This window comes from Kogia breviceps, chromosome 6 (genome assembly GCF_026419965.1).
Source record: "Kogia breviceps isolate mKogBre1 chromosome 6, mKogBre1 haplotype 1, whole genome shotgun sequence".
NCBI classification, from domain to species: Eukaryota; Metazoa; Chordata; class Mammalia; order Artiodactyla; family Physeteridae; genus Kogia; species Kogia breviceps.
In genome coordinates this window covers 76,128,832-76,152,138 of record NC_081315.1, presented here as the reverse complement: position 1 = coordinate 76,152,138, position 23,307 = coordinate 76,128,832, and the positions used below count along the sequence as shown (strand labels likewise).

At 41.1% G+C, this 23,307-nt stretch overlaps 1 protein-coding gene across 5 annotated transcripts in view; it reads left to right on the top strand.

The window, feature by feature from the left end:
* Positions 1–23,307, top strand: part of LNX1 (ligand of numb-protein X 1) — a 207,519-nt gene that overhangs the window by 71,617 nt on the left and 112,595 nt on the right. For 3 of the 5 annotated variants that reach the window (XM_067036080.1, XM_059067628.2, XM_067036079.1), the window contains exon 3: positions 8,489–8,981. In XM_067036080.1, coding sequence (XP_066892181.1) covers positions 8,590–8,981 — 392 coding nt within the window. In that variant the 5' untranslated portion in view covers positions 8,489–8,589. Of the gene's footprint in view, positions 1–8,488; positions 8,982–22,349; positions 22,725–23,307 lie in introns of those variants that run through there. The other 2 variants (XM_067036081.1, XM_059067631.2) reach the window with 1 other exon arrangement.

The window sequence follows — 23,307 nt, the reverse complement described above, 5'->3', positions numbered from 1 at the left end:
AGATATATTACATTGTCTCCTTTTAGTTCAGTTCTTTCATTTCCTGACCATATTTCAACTTCTTTAAAGACCATTTATATATATTTTTTCTGTCTTTTCTAGTGTTGGCAACACTATGCAGACTAGTGTCATTCACAGACAGCGTTAATGAATTGCTCACTCTCTCAGAGACCACTGATTTAGATATTAAGTAGGAGCAGAGCTAACCTTGACCTTTGCAGCAGCCCATACGCACCCGCCCTCCCTCTGTTTCCTCTGTCTGTCCTCTGCAATGCATATGGCGCCCCTGCCTTCCCAGCCTCCACTTCCCACCTAGGCTCTTGGTTCAAAGACGATTTTTATCCCATGTGTGACTATTTTTATTCAGGTCACTAAAGCACTAATTTCTCCCTATTACATATGTTGTCTATAAGCTAAGGAATAGCCCACAGAGCATTTCTTCATCCTCTTATACACCTTAGTTCACAGTTGGCATTTATAAAAAAGTTGATGGCACTTTGATACCTCCCAGTCTCACATAATTTATCTATAATTTAAAAGGTAACTGTAATTTACTTTGTTTAATAGAGGAAGATAGAGTTTGCCCTAACTTTGGCAATTACTTTCCCCCAATAATCTAATTTAGGAGTTGAAGCCAGAGCTATGGCAGTGGTTAGACAAACATGCCTGCTAGATAATCATTTTAGAAAGAGAAACGAGGCCACTGGTGTGAAGACTTCATTGGCACTAGTCCACCCTATTCTTCTGTGGGTGTATTTCTGGTCTTCATGGTCCCAGACGGTGTTCCTGACTGTGACTGTGATCTCTGCACTGAGGTGTGGCCTTAGTGACCAGTTTGAAACCAACTCTGCAGCCTTTCTGCCCTGCAGAGCTTCATCCAGATTTTAAAGTATCATCAACAACAGAAAATCCTTAAGCTCAGTTTTGTTTTAATGGCTAATTCATGTTGGATTTTTAAAAAAATTTTTAATTGAAGTATAGTTGATTTACAATATCGTGTTAGTTTCAGGTATACAGCACAGCAATTCAGTAATATATATATTCTTCTTCAGATTCTCTTCCCTTATAGGTTATTAGAAAATATTAAATATAGTTCCCTGTGCTATACGGTAGATCCTTGTTGGTTATCTATTTTATATATAGCAGTGTGTATATGTTAATCCCAACCTCCTAGTTTATCCCTCCCCCCATCCCCACAAGCTTAGTTTCTTGAAGGGAAAGACTAAGGGATTCTTAGTCTTTACGTGTTTGAGACACACTGTAAAACATGAAGGTTGGTTGAAGGGATTCAAAGATTTGGAACATTAAATAAGTCAGCAAAAATTATGAAGCACACTGACTACAGTAGGGCAGAATCTCATGCTGTTTGTATAGCCACAGTCCACAGAGTGTCCTTGCTTTAGAGAATGGTTTCTATCACTTGACTGGGCTCTCTTATACACTCACAGAACAAAGCTCTTTCAGGATCCAATAGTTTTGTGATCATTTTGGGGACCTGGCTCTAGGTTACACTTTCTTCCTCTCATTTGAAGCCAGTTCTTCCTCTTGCCTCATGAGCCCTTTAGCAAACGGCTCACCTGGTGCCTCTATCAAGTATAACAATCAGTTAGAGCAGTCAGTTTAGACCTTGGTTAAAATTTAGTGGCACACCTGTGACAAGGTTGTAATTCTCCACTTCTGCTGTTGCACCTGGCTGGGAACCAGGGCGGTGCAAGGAAAAGATTGAGGCCCACAGGAGGTGTTGGAAGCTGATCTGCGTCCTAACCACAGCCTCAACACCCTACTCTCTCTACCTGAGTCTCTAAAAATAACAGTGACAGGCCTATGAGTAGGTGAGGCAAATGCGGCACTCACCTTAGGGTGCATATTTTAAGAGGGCACCAAAAAAAACCTTAGTAATCACTATAAATAATATTTTAATGTGTTATTTTTAAAAAGTAAAATTAATGCAAAAAGAATCCATGGTGATCAGAATTTAAATAAAGACAAGGATTGGTAGCTCAAGTTATCCAAAGGTTATTTAAGATTATCACTTAATCAAAAGAAATTGTCAAACATGGCAATTTCCTCAACTGAAAATCAGACAGGCAAAGAGGTAGATTTTGAAAATAGTATTGATGGGCTTGCTTCCTTTAAAGCCAGGAAAATGAAACTATGGGAAAAAAATTTTGGTTTTAGTATAAGTAAAATATTTAAACTTAAAATAATGTTGTACATTTAATATACATATTTTTCATGTTTCCCACATTTTTTCAGCTGTCTTAATGATCTGGGGAAAAATTAACCATTAAAAAATACACAAAAACATGTATATCAGTACTCACATTTCCTTTTGCCTTAGGCTGCAACACGGACCACATAGTGCTGATAGGATAAAAGTATCTGTTATTTAGGAATGTCTTCAGTGGATTTTTTTCTGACACTGTTTGTCATAGGCTAAGTAAGAATTTTCCAGAAGCAAGGCTTTCTGACGGATAAGGGGAGAATGCTAATGGTCCAAAGTGCCTGACTAATAAGGCTTCTCACACACTTTCCTTCTCAAAGAGCATCTGGAGCTTCAGGATTTCTAGTTTATCCATCGCCCACTCCTCCGTCAGCTGCCCTTGGCCTGCCACTATTTTAATTTTTTTATTTATTAGTGAATTTCAGTGAAAGCTCATCAGTGTTTATGCTCTGGATAGGAAAAATTGTCTCTGATTTACCATTTGTTTAAATGATTTCCATTTCTTCTGTGTTACATATGTCAGGATATTTTAGAACAACAAGAGTTGTCAAAATAAAGGAATGCTTATGAACAAATGGGAGAGCCCCAAATTCCCCAAATACCATCCGTTCTTCAGATCAGATTATACGCTGAGAATTCTAATACTGGAACTGTTTAGCCATTAAGGACTTTATTCTGTTCATATAAATCTAACTAATGCCACTAAATATCTTTGCATTTTCTAAACGGTTCCTAGCCCTTGCTTTTGCTTTTAAAAGTATCTACTTCTCTACTTTATTACCCTTAATTTTTTTTTCCCTCTGTGGCCAGGAGATGCTAATAGATTCCTTCAGGCCTCAGGGCAGTGTCCTGTGCTCAGCCCTGTCAGGACTGCAGCAACAGCCAAGGCGTGTATTGCCACCAAGAAGGCAGATACAGTCTTTGGCTGTGGGAGCAGTTGGTTATTCCCACTTCATTCTGTCCTGGATGCTATCCATCATACATTGTAGGAAGGACACTGTTAAGTTGGGAGCTTGCAGAAGAGTGTGGTCAGCCTCTTGGAGTCTGAAAAAAACCTGAAGGAATGTCAGATTTCCCTAAGGCTACTGAACCTAGGGGAGGACTTGGGGTCTGTCTTCATATAATTGAGGGATTTAAGGAATTAGACATATTCTAAATGGCACCCATGAGGGGGTGGGGTGAGTTCCAGGGAGGCAAATTTTTGGTCAATATATGGACTTTCCCTCCCTAGGAGATTAGAGCTATCCAAAGGCAGGATGATCTATTTTATAAAGTAATAAAGGCCTATTTCATCTAAGGACCATCTCTCAAGGCTCCCTTTTAACCCAAAAAGTTTCTGGCTACCATGATTCGTGTTTGTCAAGGGTAAAGTACCAATGCAGGACACACTGCCATTTGACTACAAGGATACATTCTTTTTAATATTGTGAGGTCCCATTACTATTGTTTGAATAGCGCATGTGACTCATGCAACTATTCAAGAGATGCTTTAGAGTCCTGTCTTGACCTTTCAGTAGAAGGAAAATGTGAAATTGTCAGTGCAGCATGCCAGATGACATGTTTATCCAGCACTTTTCCGAAGTGGAGTATATGGATTATTCTGACTACATCAGATAACCATTTTCTATAAAGGCAGTATGCATTTAAAGGAAACTTAGTGGGACAGTAGCCACCAGGGACCGCATTGTTCTGGTAGGTTATCTCATACAAAATTTTTTCTACTTCCAAATAGGCTATATCCCAAAGGCTGTTCTTTTGTGTGTGTGCTTTTTTATCATCCAGTTTTATTGAGATATAATTGACATACAGTACTGTATAAAGTATACAGCATTATAATTTGACATACATACATCATGAAATGATTACCACAGTAAGTTTAGTGAACACTCATCATCTCATATAAAGTAAAGGAAAAAATTGTTTTCCTTGTGATGAGAATTCTTAGGATTTACTCTCTTTAATATATAACATATGGCAGTGTTGACTTTATTAATCATGTTGTACATTACATCCCTAGTGCTTATTCATCCTATAACTGGAAATTTGTATCTTTTGACCACCCTGACCCATCCCCCTTTCCCCCCGACTCTGGTAACCATAAATCTGATCTCCTTTTCTCTGAGTTTGTTTGTTTGTTGAAGTATGATTGTCCTACAGCACCATGTTAGTTCCTGGTACACTGCATAGTGACTTGATATTTCTAGACATTACAAGATGATCACCATGGTAATCTAGTTATGATATGTCACCATATGAAGATACTACACATTATTATTGATTATATTATTTCACCCCCTGACTCCTTCATTTTGTAGCTGGAAGTTTATACCTCTTAATCTCCCTCCTGAAGCCTGTTCTTAAGGATATGAAGTCTTCAGTCTATTGAATTTTCCAGTGCAGGCGACAGTGTACCTATGACCTCTAATGACCCTCTTGGCTGCGGATGGTGCTGATTCACGTTTGCTATGAAATGTATCTTTGTTGACAAGCCACAAACATTTAGAATTTGAAAGTTAGGTAGAAAAAGTTCTGGACAGATTTCAGGCAAGATAAACCAGTGGGAAATAAAAGTCCCCTTGGGTGTCTCTTCCACCCCACATAAGAGGAGAAGGAGGAAAAATGGTTCCTAAGTCACAACAGCATTGTATCAAGACAGAATAAGAGTTCCACCCCAAACCACACACCCAAGGAGGCAATCTACTTCCTGCTCTTTCTCACTCCAAACTGCAAAAAAGCCACCCTGCAGCTCTCTTGCCTTACCCCAGCCAGGATCAGAGTGATGAGTGCTGACAGCTGACACATTGACTTATGTGGATGGATAGGCCTTCTCACTCACTTTTAGGGGAGAAAAGAGTTTACCTTTTAGGCCTTAATGATTTTTGATAATTTCTTCTCAGTTCATCAGCAAGGCACATATATGTCTAAAAACATGATACATCATACATGCTTATAAGATGTAAACTGGAAACGTCAGGTAAATGATATGAATCATTTTTTTTAAGTCTCCCTAGTTCTTTCTTTAGAGCCCAAACTGTTTTGTCAGCCAGTTCTCTTTTAATCTTTGTCTATTCATATAAGCTTTATTTAGTCTGAAGCGAAGTTGAAAAATATATACAGCAGTGTTTACATTAATATTATGTGAAGAATCTGGTTTTCTTATAGGGACAATTGCTAGGGAATTCAAATTGGTCTCAGATAAAAAAGAAAGAAAACAAAAACAAATTAGCGTTGGAGCTAAAACCTGCCGTTTTTGCTTGCCCCAATTCACTCATCCCATGTCAGGCATTTTAACACTCAGTAAAGTCAAAGAATCTTTTTATTCAGAGATCTTGGGAAAACCCATCTGCAGTGTGGCCTAAAGAGATTTTTAACCTTCTAATTTCCTGGGGCTCTTTTATTTAGTTAGTTACATTTTGGGATTCTGACTGGTCATAATCAAAAAAGATGCTGGGAGAAAAGTGGCAAAATGGTGAAGAGCAGTAAGGAGTCAGGAGCCCTTGCTGGTTTGTTTCTTTTTTGGTGCAACTGACAAGTTACTTACCTCCTGCACCTCAGTTTCCTCATCTGTTAAATTAAAAACAAAACAAAATCCCTGGGGATTTGTAAGGATTAAATAACAATATATATAAGGCCCCAGCATAGTGCCTGGCACATGGTGCGTGGCATACTCAAAAAGCTGTTATAAAGAAAAAGAGGGCTTCCCTGGTGGTGCAGTGGTTGAGAATCCGCCTGCCGACGCAGGGGACACGGGTTCGTGCCCTGGTCCGGGAAGATCCCACATGCCGCGGAGCAACTAAGTCCGTGAGCCATGGCCACCAGGCCTGCACGTCCGGAGCCTGTGCTCCGCAACGGGAGAGGCCACAACAGTGAGAGGCCCGCATACCGCAAAAAAAAAAAAAGAAAAAAAAGATTTTCCCAAAAGCCAACCACCCCAAAATAAAACACCTCCACTTTATTAGCACAGATATATAGAACTCTATTTCTGAAAGGGATTTCATAGTATCTAGTCTGATGGTTTGCTTTTATTTTAAACTTAAGCCACAGTCCTTTGAACCAAATATTATGAGGAATCTAACATATGAAATAAAAGTGGAGCTGGGTCTGGGTGGAGTGGAAAAGTGGACACAGCCCACCATCCCCCCTTCCCTTCCCTGGAAGACCCTGAGGCAACTGACACACCTTCCAGAGCAGAGTGAAAACCAAAAATCTGGTCCAACTCCACCTTTTCACCAACAAGGGAATGGCCTAGAAATGTAACATTGTTTTTCCACTGGTCCAACCAGAGCTATCACCTGCATTCCAATCAGTCTCCAGTACTGCACAACAAGAAAGAACACGTGGGAGTATTTGACCCAACTCGTATAGGTCTAAAGATCTAGAGCTTTAGTTCAAAGTTCTTTTCCTATAGCAGATGATAACCTTTGGGTGGCCCATTTCCATTTTTGTGTTTATTTTTCAACTGTTTTTCATGCCACTTAAAGCATTTCCTGTGTGGTGCCAGTACCTTCTATCAGCCTTGAGGACAAAGAGCAGCTGTGTAGGTTTCCATGAAATTGGACTAGAAACAACTTCACCCCCTCCTGCACCCTCTACCTTAGCTGCCTGTGGTCTCTTTTGATGCTAAATAAAATGCTATGATTTCTAAATGTTTCACATTCGGGGTACTTTACTTCTACCTCTTGACCAGAGCGTTCTTCAAGCCATATTACTGCAGTACAGAAATGTAAACATGAAGCTGACTCAGTGAAAGTTTGAAGTCAATGTATTTTCTTTTTGAGATAAGGGTATGTTTGTACAAACAACCTCGGACTTTATTTGGAAAAGAAAAAACTGCAAGGCAGTTTATGACTGCTGTGCTGTTTCCAAACGTGGCTAGTTTCCTGTTAGGTTATTCATGTGTCCTTATGTTCCTGTGGAAAGCTTAAAGTTATTTTATTTACTTTCAGAAAAGAAGAAAGTTGAGTTGGGGGCTGGGGTATTGCAGGATTCTTTGTTGTCATGAGCATTGACCCAGAGTCCCCTAGCGGTGACCTCTGTTTGCACTGCTTACCCGGGCTTCTCATTACTGTGTTCATGTCCACCTCCTCCGGAGGGGACTCCATGAGGGCAGGCATGTCCTTTAAAGCGCTCTTGAAAGTCTCTCCCATAGCCAACTCATTACCTAGCTCAAGGTTGGCGCTCAAAAAATGTTTTTTGAAAAGAGATGTTTATGATTATCATTGTTACTCATCTCACATTACTGCAGCTCATTAATAAAAATGACTGAAGGCCAAAAAATATGTTTACTGACTGATCAGGAGACTTCCTAGATGTTAATCAGGCATGTTGAAAACTCCATTTTAAACTCTGATACTAAAGGAAAATACGTAGTATGATAATATTCTGCTAGTTTGAAAATATATATATATAATTGAATGAAAGAGAACTATGAGAACAAAGCAAAAAGACCCCTTAGAGGAACTACAGCTTTCAGTTTCCAGGCCAATTGAGCTAGACTGGAGACCAAAGGACTTCAGTAACAAATACATGTAAAAATAGTTAATATTTATTGGGCACTTACTATATTCCAGGCATAATTCTAAGAGCTTTATGCCTCATATTTCATTTAATCCTCACAACAACCCTCTGAGGTAGTCTATTATTATCCCCACTTTACAGACATGAAAACCGAGGCGTAAATCATTGGCGCACAGTGGTGGTGGGATTGGCGGAGGCAGTGTGGCTCCAGAACCCACTTTACCACTACATGACTGAGTAAATGAAACGCATACAGGAGAAAACAATGCTTTCGTCATCGTAAAAATACAACTGCCCAAAGAGCTCTCATTTCTTTTCAGATGATTTAGCTGAAGACTCTGAGGTCCTATATTTTCTGAGTTTTGGAGAACAGTAGTAAGACAGATATGAGAAAGCCATCAGAGCGTTAACTGGTTTTCTTCTTGTCCTGCTCTGACAGAGAATTTTATAAATCACTGGGCTATTTTATTAACAAATTACATTTCATAGGGTGTATTTCTGGGCATTTCCCAGATCTTACCCCAATAATTTTCACTACACCAACATGAGGACGTTAAAGGGAAATATTATTCCTGCTGGGATAGGTGGTTAAACTGAGGCATAAGGAGGCAAGGCTGCTGGCCCCAGGTCATGTCAGTCACCTGAGTGGGCACTCAGCCCTGGCCTTCTGAGTCACTGCTCACTTCTGTCCACTGGCAGCACCACCTCACATCCATAACCAAGATGAGCAGTCTTGTTCTCTTTCAGGTTTGTGGATGGCTCCTAGAAGATCTTGATTCTCTCCAGAGGATACATCGTTTTCCTGGGTCGGTTTCCTGTCACACTGCCCTGCCCCCTCCCAGTCAACCATGAACCAGCTGGACCCTGCTGAGGACCCAGATGCCGGCCCTACACCCCTGTGTGTGGTGTGTGGCCAAGCCCACGCCCCTGAGGAAAACCACTTCTACACCTACACGGAAGAAGTGGATGATGACCTCATTTGCCACATCTGCCTGCAAGCTCTGCTGGACCCTCTGGACACTCCCTGCGGACACACCTATTGCACACTCTGCCTCACTAACTTCCTGGTGGAGAAGGACTTCTGCCCTGTGGATCGCAAGCCTGTGATCCTGCAGCACTGCAAGAAATCAAGCATCTTGGTCAACAAGCTCCTCAACAAGCTGCTGGTGACCTGCCCGTTCACAGAGCACTGCACGCAGGTGCTGCAGCGCTGCGACCTTGACCATCACTTTAAAATGAGGTAGGGAGGGGCTTCTCCTCGGCCAATCCAGTGGAGCCCCGCCCTCAGGGCGGCCGCTGGAAGGGTGGGGGGTGTTCCAGGGCCCGGCGGCTTCCCGAGATGCCTATTTCTCTGCCTTCTGTTTGCAACCAATGGAAGGAGTCATTCAAAATAAGAAAGGTCTTAGGTATTAATGGCTGTGGTTCAGGGTGAGGAAACAGTACCTGGCAGAGTTGTGGGGTGTGAGTTGCGTGTGGTTGTTTATAGGACTGGGTTTTTTTGTTAAAATATACAACACATAAAATTTACCATTTTCAGTATACAGTTCAGTGGCATTAAGTACATTCATATAGTTGTGCATCCACCACTACCATCCATCCATCTCCAGAACTTTTTTCATCTTCTAGAACTAAAATTTCATACCTATTAAAACAAACAAACAAACAAACACAAATAATCTCCCATTCCCTCCGCTCCAACCGCTAGCAATCGCCATTCTACAATAGTTTCTGTCTCCATGAATTTGACTGCTCTAGGAACCTCATATAAGAAGCATCATTCAATGCTTGTACTTTTGTGATTGGTTTAGTTCATTTGTGTCCATTTGAAGTGTGAAAGATACTGGAAAATCTGATGAGCAGCTTTCTCTGAGGCTCCTGGTCCCCAAAAAGATTTTCTGGAAGGCATTGCTTATCTTTTTTGTTGTTGTTAAATTTACTTATATTATTTATTTATTTATTGTTTGGCTGTTCTGGGTCTTCATTGCTGCATGTGGGCTTTCTCTAGTTGTGGTGAGCAGCGGCTACTCTTTTTTCTTTTTTTGAATTTTCTTTTATTTATTTTTTTATACAGCAGGTTCTTATTAGTCATCCATTTTATACACATCAGGGTATACGTGTCAATCCCAATCTCCCAATTCATCCCACCACCACCACCACCCCTGCTGCTTCCCCCCCCCTTGGTGTCCATACATATGTTCCTCTACATCTGTGTCTCGATTTCTGCCCTGCAAACGGGTTCATCTGTACCATTTTTCTAGGTTCCACATATATGCGTTAATATGTGATATTTGTTCTTCTCTTTCTGACTTACTTCACTCTGTATGACAGTCTCTAGATTCATCCACATCTCTACAAATGATCCAATTTCATTCCTTTTTATGGCTGAGTAATATTCCATTGTATATATGTACCACCTCTTCTTTATCCATTCATCTGTCAATGGGCATTTAGGTTGCTTCCATGACCTGGCTATGGTAAATAGTGCTGCAATGAACATTGGGGTGCATGTGTCTTTTTGAATTACGGTTTTCTCTGGGTATATGCCCAGTAGTGGGATTTGCTGGGTCATGTGGTAATTCTATTTTTAGTTTTTTAAGGTACCTCCATACTGTTCTCCATAGTGGCTGTATCAATTTACATTCCCACCAACAGTGCAAGAGGGTTCCCTTTTCTCCACACCCTCTCCAACATTCGTTGTTTGTAGATTTTCTAATGATGCCCATTCTAACCGGTGTGAGGTGATACCTCATTGTAGTTTTGATTTGCATTTCTCTTATAACTAGTGATGTTGAGCAGCTTTTCATGTGCTTCTTGACTATCTGTATGTCTTCTTTGGAAAAGTGTCTATTTAGATCTTCTGCCTATTTTTTGATTGGGTTGTTTGTTTTTTTAATATTGAGGTGCATGAGCTGTTTATATATTTTGGAGATTAATCCTATGTTCATTGATTCATTTGCAAATATTTTCTCCCATTCTGAAGGTTGTCTTTTTGTCTCGTTTATGGTTTCCTTTGCTGTGCAAAAACTTTTAAGTTTCATTAGGTCCCATTTGTTTATTTTTGTTCTTATTTCCATTACTCTAGGAGGTGTGTGAAAAAAGTTCTTGCTGTGGTTTATGTCAAAGAGTGTTCTTCCTATGTTTTCCTCTAAGAGTTTTATATTATCTGGTCTTACATTTGTGTCTTTAATCCATTTTGAGTTTTTTTTTGTGTATGGTGTTAGGGAGTGTTCTAATTTCATTCTTTTACATGTGGCTGTCCAGTTTTCCCAGCACCACTTATTGAAGAGACTGTCTTTTCTCCATTGTATATCCTTGCCTTCTTTGTCATAGATTAGTTGACCATATGTGTGTGGGTTTATCTCTAGGCTTTCTATACTGTTCCATTGATCTATATTTCTCTTTTTGTGCCAGTACCATATTGTCTTGATTACTCTGGCTTTGTAGTACAGTCTGAAATCAGGGAGCCTGATTCCTCCAGCTCCTTTTTTTTCCTCAAGACTGCTTTGGCTATTCGGGGTCTTTTGTGTCTCCATACAAATTTAAAGATTTTTTGTTCTAGTTCTGTAAAAAATGCCATTGGTAGTTTGATAGGGATTGCATTGAATCTGTAGATTGCTTTGGGTAGTATAGTCATTTTCACAATATTGATTCTTCCAATCCAAGAACATGCTATATCTCTCCATCTGTTGGTATCATCTTTAATTTCTTTCAACAGTGTCTTATAGTTTTCTGCATATAGGTCTTTTGTCTCCCTAGGTAGGTTTATTCCTAGGTATTTTATTCTTTTTGCTGCAGTGGTAAATGGGAGTGTTTCCTTAATTTCTCTTTCAGATTTTTCATCATTAGTGTATAGGAATGCAAGAGATTTCTGTGCATTAATTTTGTATCCTGCAACTTTACCAAATTCATTGATTAGCTCTAGTAGTTTTCTGGTGGCATCTTTAGGATTCTCTATGTATAGTATCATGTCATCTGCAAACAGTGACAGTTTTGCTTCTTCTTTTCCTGTATTTTTCTTTTTCTGTATTCCTTTTATTTCTTTCTCTTTTCTGATTGCCGTGGCTAGGACTTCCCAAACTATGTTGAATAATAGTGGCAAGAGTGGACATCCTTGTCTTGTTCCTGATCTTAGAGGAAATGCTTTCAGGTTTTCACCATTGAGAATGATGTTTGCTGTGGGTTTGTCATATATGGCCTTTACTATGTTGAGGTAGGTTCCATCTATGCCCACTTTCTGGAGAGTTTTTATCATAAATAGGTGTTGAATTTTGTCAAAAGCTTTTTCTGCATGTATTGAGTTGAACATATGGTTTTTATTCTTCAATTTGTTAATATGGTGTATCACACGGATTGATTTGCGTATATTGAAGAATCCTTGCATCCCTGGGATAAATCCCACTTGATCATGGTGTATGACCATTTTAATGCATTGTTGGATTCTGTTTGCTAGTATTCTGTTGAGGATTTTTGCATCTATATTTATCAGTGATTTTGGTCTGTAATTTTCTTTTTTTGTAGTACCTTTGTCTGGTTTTGGTATCAGGGTGATGGTGGCCTCATAGAATAAGTTTGGGAGTGTTCCTTCATGTGCAATTTTTTGGAAGAGTTTGAGAAGGATGGGTGTCATCTCTTCTCTAAACGTTTGATAGACTTCACCTGTGAAGCCATCTTGTCCTGGACTTTTGTTTGCTGGAAGATTTTAAATCACAGTTTCAATTTCATTACTTGTGATTGGTCTGTTCATATTTTCTATTTCTTCCTGGTTCAGTCTTGGAAGGTTATACCCTTCAAAGAATTTGTCCATTTCTTCCAGGTTGTCCATTTTATTGGCATACAGTTGCTTCTAGTCGTCTCTTAGGATGCTTTGTATTTCTACTGTGTCTGTTGAAACTTCTCCTTTTTCATTTCTAATTTTATTGATTTGAGTCCTCTCCCTCTTTTTCTTGATGTGTCTGGCTAATGGTTTATCTTCTCAAAGAACCAGCTTTTAGTTTTCTTGATCTTTGCTATTTTTTTCTTTGTTTCTATTTCATTTGTTTCTGCTCTTATCTTTATGATTTCTTTCTTTCTGCTAACTTTGGGTTTTGTTTGTTCTTCTTTCTCTAATTCCTTTATGTGTAAGGTTAGATTGTTTATTTGAGATTTTTTTTGTTTCCTGAAGTAGACTTGTATTGCTGTAAACTTCCCTCTTAGAACTGCTTTTGCTGCATCCTATAGGTTTTGGATTGTCATCTTTTCATTATCATTTGTCTCTAGGTATTTTTTTATTTCCTCTTTGATTTCTTCAATGATCTCTTGGTTATTTAGTAACATATTGTTTAGCCTCTGTGTGTTTGTGTTCTTTATGTTTTTTTTCCCTGTAATTGATTTCTAATCTCATAGTGTTGTGGTCAGAAAAGATGCTTGACATGATTTCAATATTCTTAAGTTTACCAAGGCTTGATTTGTGACCCAGGATGTGATCTATCCTGGAGAGTGTTCCATGCGCACTTGAAAAGAAAGTGTAATCTGCTGTTTTTGGATGGAATGTCCTATAAATATCAGTGAAATCTCTCTGGTCTATTGTGTCATTTAAAGCTTGTCTTTCCTTATTAATTTTCTGTTTGGATGATCTGTCCATTGGTTTAAGTGAGGTGTTATAGTGCCCCACTATTATTGTGTTACTGTCGATTTCCTCTTTTATAGTTGTTAGCAGTTGCCTTATGTATTGAGGTGCTCCTATGTTGGGTCCATATATATTTATAATAATATCTTCTTCTTGGATTGATCCCTTGATCATTATGTAGTGTCTTTCCTTGCTTCTTGTAACATTCTTTATTTTAAAGTCTATTTTATCTGATATGAGTATTGCTACTCCAGCTTTCTTTTGATTTCCATTTTCATGGAATATCTTTTTCCATCCCCTCACTTTCAGTCTGTATGTGTCCCTAGGTCTGAAGTGGGTCTCTTGTAGACAGCATATATATGGGTCTTGTTTTTGTATCCATTCGGCAAGCCTGTGTGTTTTGTTTGGAGCATTTAATCCATTCATGTTTAAGGTAATTATCGATATGTATGTTCCTATGACCATTTTCTTAATTGTTTTGGGTTTGTTTTTGTAGGTCCTTTTCTTCTCTTGTGTTTCCCACTTAGAGAAGTTCCTTTAGCATTTGTTGTAGCGCTGGTTTGGTGGTGCTGAATTCTCTTAGCTTTTGCTTGTCAGTAAAGCTTTTGATTTCTCCATCGAATCTGAATGAGATCCTTGCCGGGTAGAGTAATCTTGCTTGTAAGTTCTTTCCTTTCATCACTTTAAGTATATCATGCCACTCCCTTCTGGCTTGTACAGTTTTGGCTGAGAAATCAGCTGTTAACCTTATGGGAGTTCCCTCGTATGTTATTTTTCTTTTTTCCCTTGTTGCTTTCAATAATTTTTCTTTGTCTTTAATTTTTGCCAGTTTGATTACTATGTTTCTCAGTGTGTTTCTCCTTGGGTTTATCCTTATGGGACTCTCTGCACTTCCTGGACTTGAGTGGCTATTTCCCTTCCCATGTTAGGGAAGTTTTCAACTATAATCTCTTCAAATGTGTTCTCGCATCCTTTCTCTCTCTCTTCTCCTTCTGGGATTACTATAATGCAAATATTGTTGTGTTTAATGTGGCCCCAGAGGTCTCTTAGGCTGTCTTCATTTCTTTTCATTCTTTTTTCTTTATTCTGTTCTGTGGCATTGAATTCCACCATTCTGTCTTCCAGGTCACTTATCCGTTCTTCTGCCTCAGTTATTCTGCTATTGATTCCTTCTAGTGTATTTTTCATTTCAGTTATTGTGTTGTTCATCTCTGTTTGTTTGTTCTTTAATTCTTTTAGATCTTTGTTAAACATTTCTTGCATCTTCTCAGTCTTTGCCTCCATTAATTTTCCAAAGTCCTGGATCATCTTCACTATCAGTATTCTGAATTCTTTTTCTGGAAGGTTGCCTATCTCTACTTCATTTAGTTGTTTTTCTGGGGTTTTATCTTGTTCCTTCATCTGGTACATAGCCCTCTGCCTTTTCATCTTGTCTATCTTTCTATGAATGTGGTTTTTGTTCCACAGGCTCCAGGATTGTAGCTCTTCTTGCTTCTGCTGTCTGCCCCAAGTGGGGGCTACTCTTCGTTGTGGTGCACGAGCTTCTTATTGCAGTGGCTTCTCTTGCTGCATAACACGGGCTGTAGGCATGCAGGCTTCAGTAGTTGTGGCACGTGGGCCAGTAGTTGTGGATCGTGGGCTCTAGACCGGAGGCTCAGTAGTTGTGGTGCATGGGCTTAGCTGCTCCACGGCATGTGGGATCTTCCCAGACCAAGGCTCGAGCCTGTGTCCTCTGCATTGGCAGGCGGATTCTTAACCACTGCACCACCAGGGAAGTCTGCTTATCTTTTTATGTAAGGCAAAAATGTCTCCCACTTTGGCCCATGATTATTAGAATTTTGTCTGTGTGAGAATTGGCAACGTCCAACTCTCCTTTGAGGAGATGTGAAGTATTTTCAACTAAGTTTTTAAAAGGAGAAATTTAGAGACCTTTTGTCCTTCAAGCGATTTGTTCTGCAAATTTTTCAGCCAAGGTACACACACTGGTGGTAGGACACTGGTCTAACCGCTCCTGCTGGTGGCCAACATCACCCACTCCACCTGTCTGCCTCTTACTTTGTCCACTCACATTGTCATGGTCCTGAATGTTCCATGTGTGGACGGCCTAGGGGCACCCCTGGGTCTTGGGCATAGGAGTTACCCTCTTAGAGCATTTAAGGTGCTTAATAAAGCGTGAACAATAATACCACAGTTATTTTGTAAGAGGAAATTTGGAAGCTGTTATTTATCTTGGTTCCTGTTGTAACAAGGGCAAGAGGCAGTGCAGGTGTTTTTTCTAAAGGTCACATTCCTTAAGTCATGAATCTGAGTCTTTGTCTTTGGGCACATGCAGAATCTCTAACATGGAAGTCTGCATCCATAGCAATGGCCTGGGTGTAATGCTTCACACATGTTTTCCGTATAATTACGTCAGTAGATGTTGCACCAAATGCACCTATCTCAGGTTTCTGGGCTACCTCTGACCCTCTGTGATTGTTGGTGTGTAAACTAGGATGTGGCTCTTCTCTGATTGCCTGGAAGGAAGTGTGGCCAGAGGAGAAGGGGTAAGGGAGTCTATGTGTGACCTTTGCTGCAAGTTTTACCCAGGTAGGAGAGGCATTGTCTGGAGGAGGAGTTGGCCTGGGGTCAGAGGTTAGATGCGGACAGATGTTAATGGGGGGCCAGGGCCAAGACTGAGGTCACACTGGGTAGGGGAGGTGAGGGGCATGCGGAGGAGAAAAGGCTCTGGTAGACCTCCCCTCCCACATTCCTGTGTTCCCGACCTGTGCCCTCTATATATTTGTTTTGGGAGGTGTATTCATTTCCTATTGCTATTCTAACAGATGATCAAAACTTAGTGGCTTAAAACAATGCAAGTGTGTTATCTTACAGTTGTGAGGATTCGAAGTCCAGCACGGGTCTCACTAACATCAAGGTGTTGGGAGGTTAGTTCCTTTTGGCTCTAGAGGAGAATCCCTTTCCTTATGGCCTCCAGCTTCCAGAGGCCACCTGCATTCCTTGGCCTGTGGCCTCTTTCTCCATCTTCAAAGCCAACAGTGTAAAATCTCTCTCTCTCTTCTCCCATCTTTCCCTTCTTTCTCTCTGTCTTTCTCCTTTCCTTCCATCACCACATCTCTTTCTATGACTCTAATCCTCCTGCCTTTCTTGTATAAGCACACTGGGATCCACTCAGTGAATCCACCTGGATAATTCAGGCTCCTTTCCTCATCTCAAGATTTAACTTAGTCACATCTGCAAATCCCTTTTGCCATGTGAGGTAGCATATTCACATTTTCTGAGGCTGCGTAGGTGGACATATTTGGGGGGCATGGCGGTCATTATTCTGTCCACTGCTGGAGTTTTGCAGGGGGAGGGGTAGAGAGGAGAGAGACAAGGAAAGAAATAGGAGCACTCTCTGGAGAGAAAGTGGAAACACAGCAGTCCTTCCTCAGCCCCTGATCGAGAACTGATTTAGGGCCAAGGATATCCCTAAAAATTGGGATAAGATAGCACCTGGATCTGAGAGCAAGGACAGAGCAGAAGTGGTACAGGGGAAGGGCTGGGAAGAGGCAGTGGGGGTGGGCCTCTGGGGTGCAGAAGAGAGATGACACAAGTGCACCTCAGCTGCCCAGAGTAGGAATTTCGTTCCCCTGCCCATGCAGGCCGTGTGACCCACACACCTCAAGGAAGCCTGGGAAAAAGACCTGTTGAACACTCAGCGGATAATGAGATGCACATGTGAAAGGCAACAGTGAGGAAAGAACCCAGAGCTAGTTGAAATCACCTCTCTGAGCTGCAGCCTCAGAGTCCTTCACAGGCCCCATCAGCACCCTCGGTGAGAAGGAAACTCTCATGGAAGGGAGGTGTTGGGCCCCATGCTTGCTATGAGTCTCTCCACACTTCGGCTTCCTAAGTCGGTTGAAACTAACATTTCTAAAAATATGTTATATTTGTTAGTCATCAGATGCTTAATATACACTTCCTTCCCTCAAGCTTCCTGAGCATTAGCCAGGATTCAGAATTTGGAGCTAATCCAGAGCCTGACTCTAGAGCCTTGGGCCTTGGACCTATGACTGGGCCAGTAGACTACCTCTTCCTCCCCTTAGAAGAGAGATTAGATTAAGTGGTTACTACCTCTGGAGTCCCTTAAACTAGGAAAACTCAGAGGTTACCAGGAGGCAAGTGTTTGCCTTACATTCCTATATGACGCCTCCAGGTTGGTGGCTGCTTGTGTGTGAGTGTGGTCATATGTTTGTACTAGAAGACAGATTTACTTATCATTTTTGCATTCTTGGTTTCAGTATTTAAAATGTAATGAGTTAAAAAAAATATTCTTTCAGACTTTCCTGGTGGTCCGGTGGTTAAGACTCTGGGCTTCCACTGAAGGGGGCATGGGTTTGATCCCCGGTCAGAGAATTAAGATCCCGCATGCAATACGGTGCAGCTAAAAAAAAAAAAAAAATTCTTTGGCTGATGGCGCTTTCATGAATATAAACTAGGCAGGCTGAGAATCGACCTAGAATGGAGAACTTCACTGTAATTCTGGTTGAGAACCACCAGGAGACTGATGTGGACCCACACATGCCCTTCCAGGGGGTCCTACAGAGCTAACAGTTCACGGCTTCATGAGAAACTCCGCATGTAGGTTTCTCCACCTGTACAATGGGAATTTATTTCAGTTGGCTCTTTGAATACTAAGCTCTTGCAGAAATGAATCACATTTAGAATGTTCCCATTGTCCCTTTAGGAAAGAACATGTGTTCGAGAACTGTTTTCCCAAGGTCTGTGTTTATGGCCTGTCCATGGGATCACGCTAATAATAACAGTAGACTTGAGCCAGGGATGCTGGCTGTTTTTCTGCAGAATTCATGTCATTTGTAAACATTGTTATCTTACTACTTCAGACCCTGGGTTGAATGTAAATCCTGAAGTAAAACGTGTAGGACCAACTGTGAGTGTGCATGCCTGGCTGGACCAGCAATGACTTGGACAACTATTTCTGACTTCGGACTAGAGAGTTCTTCTGTGGAAGTAGATCTGAGCGTGTGAGCTAATGTTTGGAATTTTCTGGATAATTCTTTTGACTTCTGCCCTCTTAGATGCTAGCAGACTCCTGTCACATGGGTCTACTCTAAAGAATGCCCACGAGGGCGATGGGCTTGTTGAGTCAAATGGCAGCCTCCCCAACCAAGGGACCTTGGCAGTGGACGTGGTGAGGGCACAGTAGAGGATCAATTCAATGCATCTCTCTTGACCTAGACCAGCAGTGAGAAGGCATGTGGAGGAGAAGCTTTTCCTTCCTTGATCCTGAGTAGGAGTTATCTTAGTCTCAAGGCTACAGCTTTATGTAATATCATCATCTGCATATATAATATTTATCAAGGATCCACAACAGGCCAGGCCCAGAATGAAAGAAAAATCTATATAAGCCATGATTTCTGCCTCTGAGAAAATGACCTTTGAAAGGTAAAAGAGAGAATTTGAAAACACATACACATTGAATTGTTTCATGGGACAAGTCACATTGCTCTTGAGTTTCTCTCTCATGGAAGATAATAAAAATGGGAGATAGTGAAGTTGACCCTCCTTCAGCATTTACTGGCACGAATAAAGAGCTCATTGTTCAGTGTTTTGAAAACAGCCCTGAATGAAAACGTGATGGCATTAGCACACCTGACTGAAGGTTCTCTAAGGTTATTTTCTTGATTAACTTTAAGCCCAATGTCCTGGAATTTTCTTCCCCAAAGACATATCCTGGAACCTCTCCTGACCTTTTCTTCTATCAGGGGCCCTTTTCTGGGTGTGTTCCATAAACACAGGCTCAGCTAACTGCCTACAGGGCAGGGAAGATTTTACTGCCAGAGTGAAGGTCTGGGTAGTATTACCCTAAGGAAAGGTGGGCAGGTGACAAGTCTTGTTGGCCATTTCAGCCTGGGTCAACATCTCCACCCTAACTGTGTTTGACATACATCCTTCATGTGACTTCCCAACTCTGAACTCAATTTTCTCCTGGCCCTACCTGGCTGAGGGCTGCTCTTTTAGCTCTCCTGGGCATGAAAGAGGTGAGGCAATGCCTTTGCATTACTTTCTGAGAGAACCATTGAGTGTCCATCAGATTATGCTCCAAGCAATTCTTTAAAGAAACCACAGTCTCCTGGGCACTTATTTCCAGAAATCTTCCTTACCTTTTTCCTTTCTTCCTGGACATTTTATTATCCATCCATGTACATGCTCAATCTCTGCTATCACTCTCATAAAGTTTGAAGTCCTTTTTTGCTAATTTGCCTCTGATCAAGAAAGATTGGTCCAAAAGATGGTCTCTTTAACTGAGTTGAATTCTCTTTCATTCAACAAATATTTATTGAGCATCTACTGCATTCTAGGCACTGTGGTGAGGATACAGTAGAGAACAGGACCAGTAGAACTCCTGCCCTCAACGAGTTCCCTGTCTAGTGAAGAGAAAAGAGACAGGAAAACAGGAGGTGATTGGTGATGGGTGATGTCTGAGCTGACATTTAAGGATAAATAGGACTCAGGCAGGCAGAGCCTGGGTGCAATGATTAGGGTTAGGACTGTTTACTAGCAAGGAAGCTACACAGCAATCCATGAGCATTTGAAGATAGGATTTTATTTCCAAAACATTGTATTAGGTAGGATAACATCTGATGGCAGGTAATAAAAAATTCAAGTTATATTGTTCTATCTGTGTAAAAGTTTTCTTGTTCTCATTTAACACAGAGTCAGGGGCTAGGAAGCCCACAACTAGTATTATGTTGCCATGATGCCATCAGGAATCCAGGCTCCTGATTTTCGATTAGCATTCATCCTCAAGTTTGTCACCTCATGGCTGCAAGATGGCTGTTCAAAATCCATCATCACATCCAAGTTCCATGCAGAAAGAACCAGGCAGGAAGGGCAAAATGCAATGTACAAAGTGAGACTCCCTCCTTTAAAGAGCTTTCTGGGATGCCTAACCCAGTCATTTCTTCTTATACCTCATTGGCTAGTATCATGTTACATGGCTGCCTATCTATAGGAGAGGCAAAGTGCATCACCACCACGAACAAAACCTGGGTGCTGTTAAAAGGAAGAAGAGGAAATTAGATATTGGATAAGAAACCAGCAGTTTCTGTAAGAGCGACAGAAGCAACAACAAAAAAACAATACCTTCATTTTTATATTGCATCATATCCATTAATGCATCTTATCCTATGGAAATACAAGGAGGTGAAAGGCAGACATCCTTCTTTTTTCACAGAGACTTGGGGAAGCAATCTGACCTTACCAAGGTTATCAGAAATACAATCCAGTACACTCTGAAGCCCACAGCATGTGTTATATATGATGTTGCTTATGAGTTATGCTCTATACAGTAGATCTTGGACATTCGAGAAGAGTATGTCCCAGGACTCTGAAACTCTATATTCAGGAAAAGACTGTAACATGCTGCATCCCTAATAGAGCAGGAGGAAAGAAAGGTCAGGACCAGAATAGCAAAGCCTCTTGGAAATAGATGCTGAGCTAGCTGCCAGCTAGGCTCATCCACTATTACTAGTGGCTGTTAATAACAGCATTTATAACAATAGCTAACACTCATTGAGTCCTTTGTTCTTACAGGCATTATTTGATTCCACCTTCGTAACAACACTGTGAGTTAAGCATACTATCATTGTCTTTCGTCTACAGAGGAGGATATGGAAGTTCAGAGAGGTTAAGCAACATGCCCAGTGTCACACAGCCCATTCGTGGCAGAGTTAAGGTTCAGACTCAAGCCTGTTTGACTACAGCATCTAAATTCCAAACCTAATTTCCTTTTTTACGGCTCTTCACTGGATCTGACTCACTCTTGCATACCAGACAGTGAGAATAGAATTCAAATTAGGACCTCAAAAAAATTATAAATTAATAGATGCCATGCTTTCTCAAGGTTGCTTATCTCAGATCTAAAGTGTAGGAGTTAAATCTGTACATTCTCAGGGTCTACCGTAGTTAACTCTTTCAGCCCTGCCTTGGGTGAATGCAGATCTCTGATGCCAAATTCCTTCTGACTACGCTGTTTATTGCACTTGGTCTCATCCCAGAGATTTTTGTCTGGTCTTCTTCCTGTGAAGTGGAGTTTGCTGTAATTGCTTGGTTGTCATTAATGTAACTATCCCTTTGAGCCATTTCTATTAAGGTTTAGGCCTTCAGTTAGCAAAATGGATTTTAATGTTCGTAAATATAATATGAGCTAAAAGGAGAGGAGTCTGGGGCTTCTGTGGCATTCCAGAGCTTAGGCATGCAAAGTAGCCCTAGTGTTAAGATAGACAGTACAGTCTGGAATCACAGATCTCAGCACTGGAAGAGATGATATGGCCCAGCCTCTACAGAACCAGGTAGGTAAGGCATTATTAGCTCCATTTCAAAGATGAGATGACTGAAGCTCAGAGCTTCAATGAAATGCGCAGAATCCGACACCTAGTATCAGAGCCTAATTCAGTTATTCAGGGGAGTGGGAAGAATGGAGTGACTTTTGTTCTTACAGATCAGGAGCCTATATACACTGTTTGGACAGTGCTTTATGTCTGTCTGTCAAGGCTCTTTATTAGTCTCAGAGAGAATGACACAGCCTATTCTGACATAGGGACAGTTTGCAACTTAACAAGGAAACCATCGCTTCTCTTGCCTCTGTCAGTGTAGTCAGGACAGCAACAGGTAAAATACCTTAAATGCATATTCTAAATATACATGTGTAGGTGGAGTTGGTTCACTTTAACATTCCTGTGTCACAATATCCAAAGATGCACTTTGAGCTCAGAGCTCCAAGCTGTGTTCCCAAAATGCTGATTTCATCCAGTGTCTTCCTTCCTTCCAACAAGCTGGAGGACAGCTTCTGAGTATTTGCTTAGTCACACGGTGGGCTCTGAATATGCCACGTTCATGCCCTCTTCCAACACAGATTAGCTTCCAGCCCATCTGCTCCCAGCCAGTGATGTAAATGTACCAGCTGCTTCCCAAGAACCAGTCGGCATCCTGTAGGAGGGGCAGGTCCCTTTCCCTGCTGCCTGCTCTCAGCCTAAGCCCTCTTGCCAACCAGGGTGGGTCCCTCCGTTCTCACATCTCCCCATCTGAGAATCAGAGCACACAATCCTCTTATGAGCCCATGATTTATCAGCACAGCTCCAGCCAAATGCTCTAAGTCTGATTCTCTATGATCTACTGATTGTGGGAACATGGCAAGGGTTGTTTAAAGGGACTGGGCTGGGCTGGGCCCCTGCAGCCGACAGACAGAAGATGGCTGGGGAAAAAGCTGCCCTCTAATCGGAAAATGAAGGCGCTTCTGTTGCTCGTCCTGCCTTGGCTCAGCCCTGCCAACTACACTGACAATGTGGGCAACCTACACTTCCTGTACTCAGAACTGTGAGTGCCCCTCTCACCGTGCCTGCCTGTGTTTGTGTATTGGGTATGGTCGGGGGTGGGACCTGAGTCCGTTCCTTGGCTGGTATGTCGGTTTAGAGGAATCAATTCCACATGCACTAGATGCACTTGGACAAAACACACTGCCAGCAGTTTAAAGCAGCGTGCTTAGCTGTCTGTGACTTAACAAAAAAACACCATCTTACTGATGCAATGCTCTCCCAACAAGACATTTTCTTCCCTGCTTCTGTGCCAACACTGCTTTCTCTTTTTTGGTACTCTGCTTTTTCTCAATAGATGTGTCTTCTCTTCCTTCCATAAATAGAACCAAAGAACAGTTAAGAACAGAGGCTGCATGCACAGATGTGCAGTCTATATCAGGCATTTCTAGTTATGAGCAGATATCATCCTTTTTTGAGACAGTCGGTCTCCACACCTGCAAACACAAAGAGTATCAGTACAGGGGCAAGATAGCCCTATATGTAAAAAAAAAAAAAAAAAAAAACTACATCCATTTTGTTTTTATTTTTGATAATTTTTATACATAGGAAAGCAGAAAGAACGCTGCAGTGAACACCCATATTCA